The 18,291-nt window shown below is 41.6% G+C and overlaps 1 protein-coding gene and 3 non-coding genes across 4 annotated transcripts; all 4 read left to right on the top strand.

The window, feature by feature from the left end:
• Window positions 1-1,349: 1,349 nt before the first annotated feature.
• rpl10 (ribosomal protein L10) lies at window positions 1,350-5,274 on the top strand. Its single transcript, XM_062391890.1, has 6 exons — window positions 1,350-1,506; window positions 2,530-2,588; window positions 3,371-3,478; window positions 4,209-4,347; window positions 4,569-4,731; window positions 5,076-5,274. The coding sequence occupies exons 1-6, from the start codon at window positions 1,484-1,486 to the stop codon at window positions 5,229-5,231; spliced, it is 648 nt and encodes a 215-aa protein (XP_062247874.1). The 5' UTR covers window positions 1,350-1,483; the 3' UTR covers window positions 5,232-5,274.
• LOC133957889 (small nucleolar RNA SNORA70) lies at window positions 3,085-3,217 on the top strand. The gene has a single exon (XR_009921653.1). It is a non-coding gene; the product is annotated as a small nucleolar RNA SNORA70 (small nucleolar RNA).
• LOC133957891 (small nucleolar RNA SNORA70) lies at window positions 4,854-4,986 on the top strand. Its single transcript, XR_009921655.1, has one exon. It is a non-coding gene; the product is annotated as a small nucleolar RNA SNORA70 (small nucleolar RNA).
• A 629-nt stretch (window positions 5,275-5,903) lies between the features above and the next one.
• LOC133957890 (small nucleolar RNA SNORA70) lies at window positions 5,904-6,036 on the top strand. Its single transcript, XR_009921654.1, has one exon. It is a non-coding gene; the product is annotated as a small nucleolar RNA SNORA70 (small nucleolar RNA).
• The last annotated feature ends 12,255 nt before the right edge of the window (window positions 6,037-18,291 follow it).

The raw sequence follows: 18,291 nt of genomic DNA, 5'->3' as shown, positions 1-18,291 counted from the left end.
ATGCGATGTTGTTGAGCAAATAAAGGAATTCTTTCCTTTGTTATGTTTACTGTATTATTAAACATAGACTATAATAGAATTTCTTTCCAAAATCTGTGTAATTGATAATAGTAGATTCAAATATAATTAAAATGATCATTTAAAGGACAGTTCTTCCACAAAATGAAACAGGATGAAAATAACAATAGGCAGATTTATAATGTACTTTTCCACTATTGACTCCTCAAAGCATTTTTCGCTACCATAATGGTAAATGGTCTGTCCTGATATAGTCTTTTGGTCGTCTTGATGACCTTCCAAAGAACTTGACTTTCACACATACATTCATACAGTGCATCTATGTGGATCCCTTTCATGTTGACACATCATTGACACACTGTTGGCACAGCCATCTGGGCCAATTTGGGGTTCAGTGTCTTGCCCAAGAACACATCGGCATGGGGATGGGGCTCAAACCGCCAAGTCTTACTCCACCTCACACATTGAAACAGTGCTTGTTGTATACACAGAGCCTTTCTGTAAGACACAAACACACATTTTATGCCATTTGGCCTGTTTCACAGAACACATTTAGTTATAAAAAAAATAAGAATATGCAATTTCCCCCTGGGATCAATTACATATTTCTGATTCTTAATTCTGAATAGCAGAGCAAATATGGCTGAATTCCATTTGGTTGCTTCATCTTCGGGGTGCTTTTTTAACATAAGGCCACTTGAATAGAAAGAGTAGTAAGAGTAGGTAATGGTGTTAGTAACATTGAACATTACACAATTTCAGGATTCCCAATTTTACTGAAGTTACATGTGTATTCATCAATATATACTGTTCCTAATATACCAAAACTAATCATTATTGATCCCCAAGGGATATTATTTTATTATTGGATCAATATCATCCAATATCTATGGTCTGATGTTAAGAGTGGGTGAAGAAGGAAAAAAACCTTCAGCCATAATGACACTTCAGGATGTAAGGGTTATACATATTTAATATTCCCTCAATACATTATTATTATTAATATTATTTTATTATTATTATCAGCAGAAGCTTGTCCACATGCTGAATGAATCAAACAGCACACTTAAGGCATGGATAGGGTTGATGTTGCCCTGCAGTCTTGGATCATCATATAGAACTACATTTCCCAGCATTCACCTGAAGCTTGAACAATGAAACTGCGATCAAATAATTTGTATAATGATACAATTGTAATCAATATTATGTATCAATGGCTTCATATAGGAAAAATACACACATAAGCAAAAAATAGTTCGTTTGTAAAAATAAAATATATTTTCCTCGTCCATATGACGAAGCGGAAGTGTTCTCTACTTCCTTTCCTCCATTAGGTGAGTGCGTGGTAGGAGCGCGGCTTCTCCTTCTCTCCGTTGAACAGACAGATTTAACGTTTTTTACTCGGATTCTTAGTCACGAATTAGCACGAATAACGCTATTGTTTGTTAATTTACAGATCGCAGCCATGGGCCGCCGACCAGCCCGATGGTGAGTCCTCTGCGCCGTCGTTAGAAAGCAGGGCCAGATGAGAGCAGCTCGGAGGAAAATGGCAGCTGCTCCGGGTCGCACCATGTGCCCGGTGCTGACGTGCCGGCAGGCCTCCTGTCTGACCGCCTGGTTACTGTCTTGTCATTACACGGTGTTCTCTGTGTTAGCCGCATGTGTTAACTTAGTGAGTGCCTGTCCTTATAGAGACTCAAGTCGTTGTTGCAAGAAATGGCTAGTTTATGGAGCTAAAAGCAGCTAGCGGCTAATGCTAACACTCCATTCCCAGACATCTTCTGTGTAAATATGACGTACTTCGTATCCGAGTTAAATCTCGGTGTGAGTACTACTGGTGGTTTTAGATAACAACCGTTATGCCTTGAAGCGGTGGAAGACTGGTTACAGGTTAAAACAGCGTGGTCTGTAACATTAGTGGATATATAAATATATATGAATCTGTCAGGATATGTTGCTCTTGAGAACCATAGACTCACAAGTTTCTACCATAATGAGCTGCATTAGAAATATAAGGCTCCTGGATGCTCATTGTTACTCTGGATATAACTACAGAGCACAATTGTTACAGTAGGAGGCTGATGATCAATATATTGTTATCACCAGCATATCCTACATGAAGGCTAAATCCATGCCAAAGATATCGCCTGTTACATCCATTACACTGAGTGTGACCTGTTCTGATTCAGTTTGACTCAGACTTACATACACCATCCTGTTTTTAGTGTTGATGATATATATTATTCCTAAATTATAGCGGTTTCCATTTCATACCCTTGTTAGTACTAACCTGCTGTGGGAATTTACTGAGGCGGGAACTTTGACAGGTTTAGATCTTAGTAGGACCTAATAGGGTTTGGGCTTAAGACAGGGAAAGTCTGGTAGTTATCAACTTAAATTGGGAATTATTGACACCACCAAAAAATGTGCATCCTTCAGAAATTATCACAATAGCTGAAAAAATGACACTAGCTTGGGTAAATGGTTGACGTTTGAATTTGTCTTTCACAGCTACCGTTACTGCAAAAACAAGCCCTACCCCAAGTCCCGTTTCTGCAGGGGTGTGCCTGGTAAGATATCTGCTCTTCACTTGAATTGTGTTGTCCTAAAAACAAAGTTTCACACACTTAAACCCTATTGCTCTAATGGGAAGCATTAAGACAAATTTAATTAACATTTATCAGTTGGCACAAAACTAAAAAACATGTCAAGTCGTCTGTATCTGCATTTTGTTCAGACAGATGTGACCAAAATTTGATTAACTTCAGAATCAGCAGTTTTCATATTATAGTAGAAGTTGTTTGCACTGATTTTTTTTTTTTTTTCTTCCCTGCATCCAATCGATTGGTTGAAGGTGTGATTTCAGTCTGCTACAATTTTCAGTTTGTCTAATTTTTGAACTTGCATGATCTGCTATTGATAATTCTGAATCTTAAGCCGACCAGTCCTCCCCATGTGTCTCTGGTGGGCAAATGTAAGGCAGCATTATTATTTAACAGTTCAAATATTGTGACGTGAAACACTTGGAGGACAGAAGTGGAAAGAGTTATCATGCATCCCCTAAAACTGCAGTTTATTAAGCCGACTGGTCTTGCTGCAGTGCAGTTCCAGTGTGCAAAGGCTGCAGACAGTGACTCAGTGGTTGTGTATGTTCTCAGCTGGGAGGTGCTGAGTGCTTTAAGGGACCACTGAGACAAACCTGAGACGGTTAATCCTTCTCATAAACTCTCACATGTTGAGTGTATGATTTCAGACACAGGTGTTCTCTGTATCAAGTTATCAGTATTGAGTATAGATCTTTGGTAATTTGTCTTGACCTGTTCTCTCATCTTCCTCTTTTCCTTGTATGAAGATCCCAAGATCAGGATCTTTGACTTGGGAAGGAAGAAGGCCAAGGTAGATGAGTTCCCCCTGTGCGGCCACATGGTCTCTGATGAGTACGAGCAGCTGTCCTCAGAAGGTGAGTAGTTCAATAAGCTATGACCAAACATGTTGATGGTCATGTCATTGAAGTGTTTATTTTAACTGAGGTAAGTCCAACTTGAACACTGTCACTACAAGGTCTTGATTTTCAATGTGAGCGTGGGCGGGAATTTAACTCTTATTTACCCCCAAATGCATGGAGCTGTTATTTATATTCCTTGGAGTTTCCAATAGTCAATATCGCTAAATGTGCATCACACCCCTACAGCAGAGTTGACAGTAACTAGCAGCTCAACGTGGGAAGTCCGGACGGCAGCCTGTTCTGTCGAGGGCTTCTTACCTTAACCTATGGATGTGGATTTTACCAGTAAATTGGACAGCGTAGGTCCCTGTGCGACAGATGCACGTTCAGAGTTATTAAGCATTAACATTGGATGCACAATGAGTAAATTCCCTCGAATGCATGATTAGTCGTGAAATTGTTTTACAGGATTAGAAAATACAGGTTTAGATGTAAGAATCTTAGTTTTTTTAACTTATTGGGCATGTACTAGATGATATAGGAACAGTTAACAAATGTGATTTAAAACTGGCAACACTTTGTCATATTATGATATCTTTACAGGTTTTTAAACAAACAGGCCACAAATTCAATGGAAGAATAAAAAAAAGGATCCCATGAATCATGTTACATACTTAAAATGTATTCTGCCCAACTGAAGTTTAGGCACTGATTTTTATCCACCCTCCTCACCCCTTCTGTGTAGCTCTCGAGGCTGCTCGTATCTGTGCCAACAAGTACATGGTGAAGACCTGTGGTAAGGATGGTTTCCACATCCGCATGCGCCTGCATCCCTTCCATGTCATCCGCATCAACAAAATGTTGTCCTGCGCTGGAGCTGATAGGTGAGAATCTGTTGTCCATGTAATGAGTGTTGGGTTACATTCAGGTGGGCTTCAATATTTAGAGACCAGTGATCAGAAATGGATTGTGGTTATTCTAAATTCCTAATGGCTGTTTAAAACCCATTTTCCAAGCTTAGTCTTACTATTGGTTTGAAATGACTGCATTGTTATGTATTCCTTAAAGAAAGTTGCTCAAAATCTGTCAATCTTCTGGTTCCCAGACTCCAGACTGGAATGCGAGGTGCTTTTGGAAAACCCCTGGGCACTGTGGCCCGTGTGAGGATTGGTCAGGTGATCATGTCCGTGCGCACCAAGGCTGGGAACAAAGAGCATGTGATAGAGGCTCTGCGCAGAGCCAAGTTTAAGTTCCCTGGACGCCAGAAGGTAAGGCAGCACATACTAAACACTCATACCTTGTGGTTATGTCTTTAATTTAAAGATAAAATATTGTGACGTGAAACACTTGGAGGACAGAAGTGGAAAGAGTTATCATGCATCCCCTAAAACTGCAGCTTATTAAGCCGACTGGTCTTGCTGCAGTGCAGTTCCAGTGTGCAAAGGCTGCAGACAGTGACTCAGTGGTTGTGTATGTTCTTAGCTGGGAGGTGCTGGGTGCTTTAAGGGACCACTGAGACAAAGTTTTTCCTCAAGGCTTTTACTCAAAGGGAATTGTACTTCTTGTTCTGTCATTTACCTTAACTTACTCCTGTCATCGTTCTCACCCTCAGATCCATATCTCCAAGAAGTTTGGCTTCACCAAGTTCAACCCCGATGTATTTGAAGAGATGATGGCTACAAAGCGTCTGATCTCAGATGGCTGTGGGGTGAAGTACATCCCCAGCAGAGGCCCTCTGTCCCGCTGGAAGGCTATTCATGCTGTGTAGACGTTCTCAGAGGCAACCAATAAAAGTGGGTTTGATTACAAAAGTGACGGCTTTTACTTTATTTCACGAGTCCAATCACACTGAGACGAAGAGAGTGAGGGGGAGGCAGAGCGAGATTTAAAGGAGAAGCCTCAGTTCTGTTCTCTCTATTCTCATTTTCCGCCAATGATTCATTGACGGAAAAACCTGTCCATGACCTGAATATCTTTAATATCTGATTGGCCAAATATATTGACATGCAGATCGTAAACTTCATGTGACCACAGGCCCAGGCTAGGACCGGATTTCATTAAAGTTTTACTGTGTACTGACCCTTTCAAAATGACTCAAACCAACTAAAGGCCCAAAGATCTATAATGACATGAGTTAAAGCTAGACTGAGATATTTACACACTTTAATCTAAATAGCATTAGAGAATTATGTAGCCAGCACTGTGGCCTGTGTAAACATTGGTCAGGTGATCATGTCCGTGCGCACCAAGGCCGAGAATAAAGAGCATGTGATGGAGGCTCTGCGCATAGCCAAGTTTAAGTTCCGTGGATTCCAGAAGGTAAGGCAGCACATGGTTGATCTCAACACTCAAACCTTGTGGTGATGTCTTTATTATTTAACCATTCAAATATTGTGACGTGAAACACTTGGAGGACAGAGTTATCATGCATCCCCTAAAACTGCAGCTTATTAAGCCGACTGGTCTTGCTGCAGTGCAGTTCCAGTGTGCAAAGGCTGCAGACAGTGACTCAGTGGTTGTGTATGTTCTCAGCTGGGAGGTGCTGAGTGCTTTAAGGGACCACTGAGACAAAGTTTTCCTCAAGGCTCTTACTCAAAGGGTATTGTACTTGTTCGGATCGTTCTCACCCTCAGATCCATATCTCCAAGAAGTTTGGCTTCACCAAGTTCAACCCCGAAGAATTTGATGAGATGATGACTACGAAGCGTCTGATCTCAGATGGCTGTGGGGTGAAGTATATCCCCAGCAGAGGCCCTCTGTCCCGCTGGAAGCTCTTCATGTTGTGTAGACTAAGAGGCAACCAATAAAAGTGGGTTTGATTACAAAAGTGACGACTTTTACTTTATTTCCATGAAGTTCTATTAATGAAATTTATCCAGACTCAGCCAGTGGTAGGGAATTTTCGAAGCAAGTAGAAATGCATGGTCTTGACGGTTATTAGGGCTGAACAATATAAGGAAAACATGCAATGTCTACAACGATGACATTTTTTTTTTTTATCTGTCAAGCCAAACAACGTCTACATTTACTAACTATACAATACTGTTTTGACCATGTCTGAGTTTACACGGTTCCAATCACAGACTGAAGGGGGGAGGCACAGCAAGACTTGATGCAGCTGCCTCAGTTCTGTTCTCTCTATTCTCACTTTCAGCCAACGATTCATTGATGGAAAACCTGTCCATGACCATAATATCTGATTAGCAAAATATATTGACATGCAGAGCGTAAATGTCATGTGACCCCAGACCCATGCAAGGACCAGATTTCATTAAAGTTTTACAGTGTACTGACCCAAGCCAACTGAAGGCCCAAATATCTATAATGACACATGAGTAAAAGAGACTGAGATATTTACAAACTTTAACCAATATATATATATATATATATATAAACTAGTTTGGTGCATTCATGAAATTATAGAGCGAGAATAAAATCTCATTTTATTGCTATTTTTACCCGTTACAACAAAGGGAAACACCAAACTTTTATGAAGAGAACAAAATACACTGGCATGTGTAGCCCTCTTTGAAATAAAACATAGCTGCAAACTTATTTTTGGGGATTTATCCATGGTTAGCCTACCGGGATCGGGGGTCAAAAACTCAAGATTAGTAATAGGATGTGACGCATATTTTAGTTGACAAAACAAAAATTGAGTGCAGGTCAGACTTGAGGCGGACACAGAAACTGAAGCCCGCAAACAGTGTTGCCAACTTGGCGACTTATTTTTGTCCAAATATTTTCTGGTGTTTTGGAGACTCTGACGTGAAAGCACGTATAGTTCTGCAGTGACTGCCTTCATCGAGCAGCGGATGCTGCCGTTAGCCCCTTCGCCGTCCCAAAGCACTCACAGGCAGCCAGTAGCCTTGCGCAGCAGTCAGAGCAGAGATGAGAGCCACACTCTGCGTCCTCCAGCTGTCGCTGATCCCGCCCTGGCTTACAGAGCGGGATGTCAATGTTGTCAAGTTATAGCCGTCTATACAATGTATGTTATGTCAAAACACTTTTTTACTGTGACTTTTTGTAGGCTCCTAGGTGGAGCATAATGTTAGAAACTAAAAAAAAAAGTAAGAAAACCCCCAAAAAATTAAAAAAACTAAACAAAGTAAATCTGCCAGAGTGTCTCTTTTGGATCACTTTGCCGGTCCGAAGCCCGGATAAAGGATTATGGTTTGACGTAGAGCTAGCAATTTCACCCCATAGCCTTTTTATTAAGTTTTAAATTCTAACATTTAACAATACAGGACAAAATCGATTTATGTTGGACATCCAGGGAAGGGACATAATCAGTGACCTCATATGTACCCGGGTGTTCACCTGAACAATAACCGGAACTGGACCGATCATGCCAGTGCACTCTTTAAGAAGGGCCAGAGCAGACTGTATCTGCTTCGGAGACTGAGGTCTTTTGGAAAGCAGGGGGCGCTCCTGAAGAATTTTTATGACTCTGAAGATGGGATCTGCCATCTTCTTTAGAATAGTTTGCTGGGGCAGCAGCATTTCAACCGCTGACAGGAAGAGACTGGACTGACTGAAACAACTGGACCAAAACAACTTAACCACTGTCATTTTAACGTTCTGAGGCCCCATTATCAGTAGCAGAGTTTTCTTTCCCTAATCTTCAAATTATTTATGGTCCCCTTTATGGTGTTCTTGTATGATGCTTGTTTGTAAGCATTTCAATTCCAAGATCCACTCTTTGCTGACCTAATGTTTGGACATGTACAGTATCTCGTTGTGGCTGGACCACATGTCAGTTGTTAGGGCCAAATATTCCACCTAACCCTGCACTGCAGATACGTTTGATCTGATGTTGAACAATTTTGGGATTTTGGAGCGATGTTTCCGGCCTTGCAGCTCATCCTGCTTGTCAAATGTCTGCAGCTTGGCTGTTCTGATGATATGTCTGTTTGTATTTAGTTCTAATGATGATCTTGTGAACTATAAGTTCAATATGCTTCTTCACTCGTGACTGGACAAATCTGACTGAGAACAAGTCCGGAGCTCAGACAAATACATTTTCATTATTTCAGGATCATGACAGGAGAATAAAACTCTTTGAAATACCTTTAAAATTTGTATTTAGTACTCAAGATGATTTTGTGAGCTATAAATTGAGCATGCTTGATTGGACAGATTTTGGGGAAGAAATCAGGAGCTCAGATGAATGTGAGTATTGACATCAGTTCTGGATCATTACATGATTACTTGCTCTGTTTACTTTATTTTTAGGCTCATGATATTTATACTGCTGCTGCAATTATATATAGGATGACAATTTCTCCTTTCCTTTCACAAAGGATGGTCGGGTGTTTCCTATACTAGAGACCAGTTAGAATGAAGCCTCTTTCCCTATCATTTAGTGAAATCAAACAGCTCTTATTATGGCAGTTACTGAAATACTTCCAGGTCATTTCACTCAGTTGGGAACCTTCCATAGCTAAATGGTTAGGCTACTCAAACGTACCCATGGTCCAGTGTTTCCTGTGCTAATAGAGATCAGTTACAGAGCATTAAAGCTCCTTGCCTTATCATTTGTAGAATTCAAAAAGCTCTTATTATTATGGCGGCTGAAATACTTCCAGGTTATTTCACTCAGTTAGGAAGGTTCCTGGGCAAAAGGACTGTTCGAATGCGCTCCATATTTCAGAAGCTGCTGTTTGAATTCTCTACACGATGATTCATAGTATTTTCTGTTACTTAGCTGTACGGATGAACTGGATGTTTTCTTAACTGGAGTCTGGGGAACAAAATAGGCTTTTTCACTACAGCATCAAGCAACTGAGGGCTTTAACAAACAGTGTAGGAGCCATTTAGCATTTTTATTCTATATGTATGTTAATAGCAGTGTGTATTTGTTTGTAAACAAACATTTTGACCACTTGATGGTAGTATGCACTTGATTATGAAGTAAGACTGCTCAGGTGATGTTGGTCAGGTGTTTAAAGGTCATAGTTGTCTGCAGCACAACTGAGCATATTGTTGTATTGTTGTTAGAACAAACTTGTTTATAGTGCAATGGTAGATGTGGTGGGAAGGAATGACTAGGTAAGTTGAGTACCCTATACACTCACGTAGTTAATTTGTTGTTTAGAAACACAGTCAGTTTGGTTGTTACCACCCTTGCCAATCAGCTTAGGCTTTCAGCGAGCATATTTGAGTGGCATGCAGCTGATTTAGCTATGTTGCGAGAAGCAACATGTCAAGAACCACCAGGGTCAACTCCTATTGGTCACTCTGGTCCAAGACCTGCGAGGTCACCGGGGCCAATATAAGGAGAGGTCTCCTCAAGCTCTCTCTCTTTCTTCAATCCTCCCGAGGGCGGAAGGCTGCTACAGCCTCTCTTCTTCCATCTCTCCGAGGGCGGAAGGCTGCTCAAGCCCTGATCCAGCTTCCTTCTCTATCCAACCCACAACCGGAGGTCAGAGGTGCAGCTCCCCTGCCCACCCTTCTCAAGAAAATCTCCTCGCCCTTCAAGCTCTACAAAACTCCTCGTAGCGACGCGATGTCCTGCAGGAAAACTTCAACCAGCATCTGAGCACACGGCTCGACAGAATCGCGAATGCAGAACTCTACGACCACAAAGCCAGGAGACGTCACAGAACTGCAAACTGAACAGCAACTTCTTTTCCTCTTTCCCTCGGACTGGTAACATAATCTGGGCTTAATAATTATACTACGCTAAGCAAGACTGTTTATTTGATCGGTGTGTGTTTATAAGTTTGATAAGTGGTGTGATATTGGGGCAACAAGTTATTTGAAAGTAATTGTTAGTTAGGCCCTTCACAGGCCTCCTTTGTAGGTCTCTCTGACTCTTGCATTATCTGATTAACATCTACACAGACACACGCATAGTCTCCACGTAGTTAAACCTTCCCCCTCAGCCGTAAAGCAACCTCAGAAGAAGGGGGGGGGGCTCTTATCTTAGGGACCATTCTTTAAAGCATGCTAATTTACATTCACACACACACTCACACACCTCCTTGTTAGTTAGTTTCATTGTTTAGTAACTTGTGTTTTTATACTTTATGTTCATAATAAATGTTCTTCTTTCACAAATGTTCTGTCATTAATATTGCATAAGTGAATCTTGCCAACCGTTACACTGTTAAGAACTCCATAACCTTCATTGTTCATTATATAATCTTTAATGGTAAAATATTGATCAAAGTTATGATTTAATATTAATATTTTAAATATTAATGTTTTACATTTTATTTTGAAAACCAAATTTATTGAGTGCCTAAAGGCACACCATTCTATGGTAACTCTTTTTAAGCACTATTGCACAACATCTGTATACAATATTGAGTAAATAAGACACAAAACAAATAAATAAACATGTAATGTACCAGTCTGTTATTTGGGTTAAATTGTCACAGTATGTAAGAAGGGCCTCCATACCCTTTCAAATGTATCTGTAACTCCCCTCAGTGTATATTTAACCTTTTCAAGCTTCAAATAGAACATGATCTCTTTATGTTACGGTTTGTGGAAGGAGACGGACCCAGGAGCAGAGGTATTTAACAAAGAGTATTTAATATAAAAACTTAACTAGCCAAAAAAACAGGAAAGGACAGCACCATGGAACATCAAGAACAGCAACACAGCGAGAACAGCAACAACAATCCAAGAAGGACAAAGGGAAGGACAGAGGCTTATATACACAGAGGGAACGCAGGGCCAATTAAACACAGGTGAAACACATGAGGACTAAGGAAGACAATCCTGACAGGAAGTGAAGACAGAAACAAAACACAAGGAACAGAGACTACAAAATAAAGCAGGAAATAGAAACAGAGTGCAAACATGAAAACAACTCAAACAAACAGAGATCTAACAGATAAACAGAAAACACTTACAGAATTCAACCTGACAAGTACAATCTTAATTGCCAGACTGTTACACTTTAAGCCATCTTGTATGAGATGGTGGCACTGGCCTCTTCCAGTCAAGGAGGATAAGGCGCCAAGCTAGCAGAGTGGTAAAGGCGATCACCAGATGCATGCCAACTGGCCATACTGTGCCTACAGGCATCACCCCAAAGAGTGCAATAACAGGTTGAGGTTCAATCATCTCCGTCCGGAGATTAAGGAGTTTTTCCGTGTACATGCAGAATACAACCAACTAAATGACAGTGGCTGCTAGACTTTGCATTTTTAACCGATCTGACCAACATGTTGAATGACCTTAATGTAGAGCTGTAAGGAAAAGACAACCATAATCACTATGATCATCCCAGTAATGCTTGCAAACGGAAAATGCACATCTGTCCTCAAAGGTGCAGCGCCAGGATTTGGCCAACTTCCAGAACCTCGCATCTGAGCTGGAGACGCTAGGCAAGGCATGTGTGCAACTTGATAGCGCAAGCTACATAGCGCAAATTGGGAACAATCTTTCAAGATTTTGTTTTACTGGTGCCAGTAGCTACATTCATGTGCTACCCTTTTCAAGAAGATACTGAGGTTGATTCACTCGCATCAGAAATTGGAACACTTTCACCTGAACTCATCTGTAGTGGAGGATGATATTTTGACACTACAAGCTGACATTCAGCTTAAGTCCAGGGCTCATGGACAATTCTGTTGACTGCATTAATCGGCTCCACTTATTTATGCAAATCAGCCTTTTCCCACATTAAGATAATTAAGTACAAATACCGTTCCACCTCGACTGATCATTTGGAGATGTGCTTGAGGCTGGCTATCAGCAGTTACTGTCTGGACTATGCATCCCTGGCTGACTCCTGTTGTGCAAGAGTAGTAGTAGATTTGACGTTGGCTAATTATTAATAATCATGAAATATGATTATTAAAATAACAATTATTTATTAAAAATAATCAAATTATAAAGCTATTAATTAAGAATAGTAAAACAATTTATTAGAAATGATACGGTTATCCATTAATAATAGTTAAAATAATTAATGAAAACAATACAATTATCAATTAAGAATAATACAATCTGTAATCATTGCTTATTGTCGCGGGGCACCACCCTGGTTACAGGGACCAACTAGTCAAACTATAGTTATCAGTCTCAAGTGATAAAAGTTAAATTAATAATCTCAATATTTAATATTAATGATTATATCATAAACAATGAAGGGTTTTAAGTTCGAGCACAGGCTATAGTAATCCAGCTGTATTCACATACATATGCACAAATAATCACAGAAATACGAATACTTAAATTACAAAAGTATTTATTAAAAAGGGGAAATAAAGTTAATGTTATTTCAATGATTCTTCATTTAACAAACTCCAATATTTCCAGGATGGCAACAACAGCAGCAGCACTTATCACAATTGGAACCACACAGGTGATACTTAGTGTCTGTGTGTGTGTGTGTGTGGTCGTGTGTGTGTGTGTCTGCCTGTCTGTGTCTCTCTGTATGTGTGTGTGTGTGTGTGTGTGTGTGTGTGTGTGTGTGTGTAAGAAAGAAAAGGGGGAGTGGCTATGGCGTAATGACGATGTCACGTGGTGACGTCCTCTGGCCGAATTCAAGGTGATGTTACATTCACGTACTTTCAAGATGGAGGTTACCTAAGTGAAACCATGTTGCGAAAAGCAAGTTGGCTGCCGGTCAGACTTTAAACAAAGGAATTTTTCAGACAAAGAGATTTCTTATCTCGTGGTTTTGGCGCCGAATGGCGTCGAGATGTATAAAGGGTCTTTAAGTCTAGATTTCGCAATGTAACATGAAATGTATAAATGTAGGTCGGGACGTGTGTAAAAACAGGTAAAGGAGAAAAGTTACCTGAGATTGATCTTTTAATAGATGTAAATCTCCGCACAATATCTCTGACGGTAACACGTTAAAAGGAAGCGCCGGCTCGTTACCGCGCGCTTCTCAAAACAGTTGACAAAGAAACCGGATGTGACGTCTCGGTCCGCCGTGTAAAGCCTGAAACATGCTTCTGCGACTGCGTCTGCGTCTTTTCACGCCGCTGTGGCGCAAGACTTGTTTTCATTCATGCTTCCCCAACCGTTGCGCGTCTTACAAAGCAATTCCGCGCCAGAACACTAGGCGGAGTAATGCTTTTTGTCGAAGACGACCTTAGAGACGCCTTCTTTCTTCTTCGTCGATTGTTTATTTACATAGCCACTGCGGCTCCTCGTAGCCTTTTTCTGGCGGACAAATCCGCCAGTCAGTGACAGGTTATACAAGTGATCATACTATCGGATATCTTCTGCTAAGTGCTCTTCTATTTGGTCCATATTCGTTCTTCTAAATCTTCAGTGATTTCTGCCGGTATTATGGGGCATGAAACCGCAAATGCAGCTCCAGAAGGGATGTAGAGCAGACCAATCACAGCCTTGCGGGCTGAGTGAGCTTGCGGAGCTTTGCCGTAAATTTTAGAAAAGGGGGTCGACACCCGTCAGCACGTAAGGAGGGATACATAAGCACGTAAGGGACCCGGAAGGGCTCTTGCGCTTACGGACCCGTGAAAACGCAGAAGCATGTTTCAGGCTTTACACGGCTAAAAACAGATCAGCGATCTACAAACAAACACACTCAAATAAAATGACACGCTAAGTATTTAAACTGGTCTCTGCCCAGACAATAAAGCCTCTTACCGTGACCTCCGCGGTGTTGCTTGCGCGTTGGGCGCGGATTTTCCGGAAGTCCAGTGAATCTCTTTTTAAACCTTAGGATGCTTGCTCGAACGTGCGGATTCCTGGAAAACAAATGAGTGAAGTCCTGGCCTCGTAAGCGGTGCTCCGGTGGGTCTCGTGGTTGCAACGGAGGTCACCGCTGGGCCAAATAGAGCGAACTTCTCTTGCTCTTGGAACGGAATTCTGCCTCGTCTCTTCTGCAGGGATGATCAGCTTTGGCGCAGCTGTGGATTGTGGAAAGAAAGTCTCTGAGCTCGGCCTGCGAGCGAGTTCCTGTGCGCGGCCTTTTCAAGTTATAAACTAAAATAGTCTCTATCAAAGTAAGACGTTGACTGAATAAAGAAATAAAGAAAAAATGAAAATAAAACAAACGTCTGTAACTGCTCCCTAAAAATACCGCCGGATCAACTAACTGGAAATGTCAGCTCTATCTTCAGGGAATTGGGAATGGGCTGATAAAACTAAAAGTTAAAGTTTCCCCTTTAGAGCTGGAACATCTGGAAGACCCCGAAGGGCCCTGGTCGAAGTCCTTAGCAGGGAGAATGGCAGCGATTATTTTATGTCTCAGTGGTTTTATTCTACCTGAGAGGTCCTGCCTCCTTGAGGTGCTGGTCATAGGATGATGCTGGCTTTAAGCCAATTGAGTGTCAGAATTGGACCTCAGTGGGTGGGGCTTGGAACTCAGTGGGGGTCCTAAAGGCTCCCCAGGACATTTTCCAACCACCAGGGGGAGATTCTTAGGCCTGCTGGAGAATGTTTTCCCTCCAAAAGTTTACAACCCTTTGTCTCACCCTCAGCTCCAGTGTCTGGTGCTCAGCCTCTGGACTCTGGCCCAACACTCCATTCATGCAAATCATCAGAATAAGGTAGGTACCCTACAACTATGAGAGAGAGCCTACTGTACATAGTATTTAAGTAAGAGTTACAACAGTAGCTCGATGTTACCTTTAGTTTATTAATAAATCTCTTATTTTATATTGAAACAATGTAGGGTAACCTTAATTTGTTCTTATTTCAGTACATTTTTGTGTTGGTAGCAATGCCAATAACTTTTATTTGGTTGGTAGATCATGTTGAGCTGGTCATTTCAAAAGTAGCTCACAAGCCTATAAAGTGTGGGCACCCCTGCTCTACATCATTAGTCTTTTCATCTACACCTCAGCCGCTTTACACCAGATTTGTTTCTGTCATTTAAGTTAATATGTTGTATAGTCCAAGAATATTTACTTGTTTGATTAAAATATGTATTAACTGTGTACTTTTAGGGATGAGTGCCAACAGTCTGAACTTTCAGATATATCTCCTGGAAGGGCTTCGAAGATGGAGCCAGGACCCTGGGGTTGCTGCTATGTCCACTGGACCATCTTTTTTGCGGAGCTACTCGGGTGACCTGATTCACTGTGTCAACAACAGTTATGAGAAGCTGTTTGGCAGGAAGGTGGTACCAGAGTTCTGTCCACCCTCACGGTACACTGGTGAGCATTTGTGTAATTAGTAATTTAGATCAGTTTTTAAACCCTTTATTAACTGTATCAACTTTAGTAAACAATTCAATTTGCTTCTGTTGTTTCAGGAGGGCTCATAGGGATGCAGTATCGGTTCCGGCAGACTGTTCAGGCACTGCAGGATATGCAACCTGATTCAGAGGAAGCTACAAAACTAATTGAAGAGCATGACATGGAGGACCACATTGAGGAAGATGAGAGGTTTGCGGATATAACAGAAGATCCATTAGTGTTGAACCTGGGGGTTCTTCAGGCTTCAGCCTCTTAGATTCCTGATCCCTCCGCCATTTCATCTGGTCTTCTGTCCCTGGCTCCTGGCACATCCACCCTGGCTCCTGGTGCTTCCACCCTGAGTATGGTGACACCACCCGTCACCATACTCAACAGCACAATGTGACTGTTATGGAGACCTTCAGATTTTAGGGATCCACAATCTCCCAGGACCTAAAGTGGGCCTCCAACATCGGCACCATCCCCAAAAAGGCCCAGCAGAGCATGTACTTCCTGGGCCCGCTCAGGAAATTCAACCTGCCTCAGGAGCTGTTGATTCAGTTCTACACTGCTATCATCCAGGCTGTTCTTTGAGCATGCATCTCTCCCTGTTTGGATCGGCCACCAAACAGGATAGGAACAGACTACAGAGGACAGTCAGGTCTGCAGAAAAAATCATTGGTGCCAGCCTGCCCTCCAACAAGGAGTTGTCAATCTCCAGAGTCAGGAAAAGGGCAGGAAAGATCACTGCTGACCTATCACACCCTGTACTCAACCAGGTCCAACTCCTCCCCTCATGTAGGCGCTACAGAGCACTGAAGGCCTAGACTCCCAGTTACCAGAACTGCTTCTTTACTCTGTCCGTCACTCTGATGAACACTTAATCCATCATACAGTGTCGGGAACAATCTGGTGACATCAATACATTTACGAGTATCTGCCCATACTCATTTCACTGCTTTCAAAAGGTCTTGTTCTCAGTGGTACAGCCAGGGTACCACACTTTGTGATCTTGGCCCTAATGGCACACTTGAAGAAATTAACCAGCAAATATGGACAGCACAGTCGTGTGGCTGGACCACGCCATATTCTGGCTGATGTGTACTTCCAGGTATTTAAGATCGTCCGGGGGAAATGTTGAGGAATATCTGACCTGATAGCCAATTACATTCTTCCCGTCGCTCAAACATTTCAAACATTTGACCAATCACAAAGCTGAAATGTTTGAAATGTTCAAGACAGCTGCTTTGGGCGGGGCTGCCTCCAGAGTCATTCATTCGAAACTGCTAAGTTACACATCAAAATGGTAAGAATTTAAACATTTAATAGAGTTGCATGACCAACCCTTAAGTATAGCAGTCCTTCTACCTGTCTTGTCATATCCATGTATTTAGCTAAATACGTTAAATAAACTCTGTTATCTGACGGCGATTCTGGTCATTGACGGAAATTTGTTAATGTTATTTATTTAAGTTGGCTCTAGTGTTTACGAAGTAACATAGAAGTAATTTCCCCTGTTGTCGTTTATTTAGTTTTCCACGTTATAAACTGGCTTTCTTTTTCTTGTGTTGACCGAGGGCTGGGGGTGGGGGTGGGGTGGTTATGCTTGGGTTGGGGGGTTACGGTATGAATACAGCTTACTCTCAGCACTTACACATTTAATACAGGGGTATGACATAACTATACATATAAGAGTAATTTCTCCTGTCACCTAATGTTGTCATATACATTTATTTAATTTTCTTACAAAAACTTTCACCATTATTTCACTTTTTATCTGCTGGCGTTGTTTGCTATTGTAATAGGAGATATATATATATATATATATATATACAGTATGATGACTGTGTCCAGTTAGAGAGGCACACTCTCAGCCCGGCCTACTTGTCTTCAGGGTCACGCCATGCCTGGTCAGATCACTTGACCAGACCAGGGTGAGCCTTTTTAAAGCTAAGAATCTTTATACTGTGGGTGGCTAGATACTGATAGCACTAATATATATATATATTAGTGCTATCAGTAAAACGCGTTATTAGCTGACGTCAATTTTTTTATCGCGAGATTAACGCAGAGCTGCCAACTCTCACGCTTTCGCCGTGTGACACACGCTTTTGCATGTTGGTGGTTGACTAAGTCACAATAATTTTTTACAACATCATTGTATCAGGCCGTCATGATGTACAAGGAGCGGGCCAGAGTGTGTGTCTGTGTGTGTGTGTGGTGACAGATAGCGCACCGTAGCCCCGCCCCCTGTCCCTGCGCACTCGCTCAGAGAGACACAGTGAGATCAGAGTTTGTTCAGGTGGAGCAGCCGCTCAGTGACTGACTGCTCTTTATCAGTGGAAACAGTGAAAACGCAGAGTTTCTCTGGTCTCAGCTGATCAGAGATCAGCGCCGCAGCTTCTTGATCAGAGCAGAAGCTGCAGTTTTTTCTACCGAGCTTCAGTATCTGTGTTCGCCTCCAGTCTGACCTTTTATTGGTAGCCTAACTGTTACGGTTCATTGTTTCTGAAATAAGAGGCCTGACTGCTATGTTCACAGCAAACTTGAAAAAAAGAAAATATTAAGCATGGTTTAACTGCACTATAGGCTGAGTCCTTGTTAACCTGAAATGTGCAATTTATAATTTTATTTTGTACCGCCCAGTTTGGCAATGTTGTTTTTCAATAAAATAAAACATATGCATAAAGCAAGCCAATCCACTTTTCC

This window comes from Platichthys flesus, chromosome 7, assembly GCF_949316205.1.
Source record: "Platichthys flesus chromosome 7, fPlaFle2.1, whole genome shotgun sequence".
In the NCBI taxonomy this organism is placed as follows: Eukaryota; Metazoa; Chordata; class Actinopteri; order Pleuronectiformes; family Pleuronectidae; genus Platichthys; species Platichthys flesus.
The sequence above is the reverse complement of the archived record's forward strand: the minus strand, read 5'-3'. Positions and strand labels throughout refer to the sequence as shown.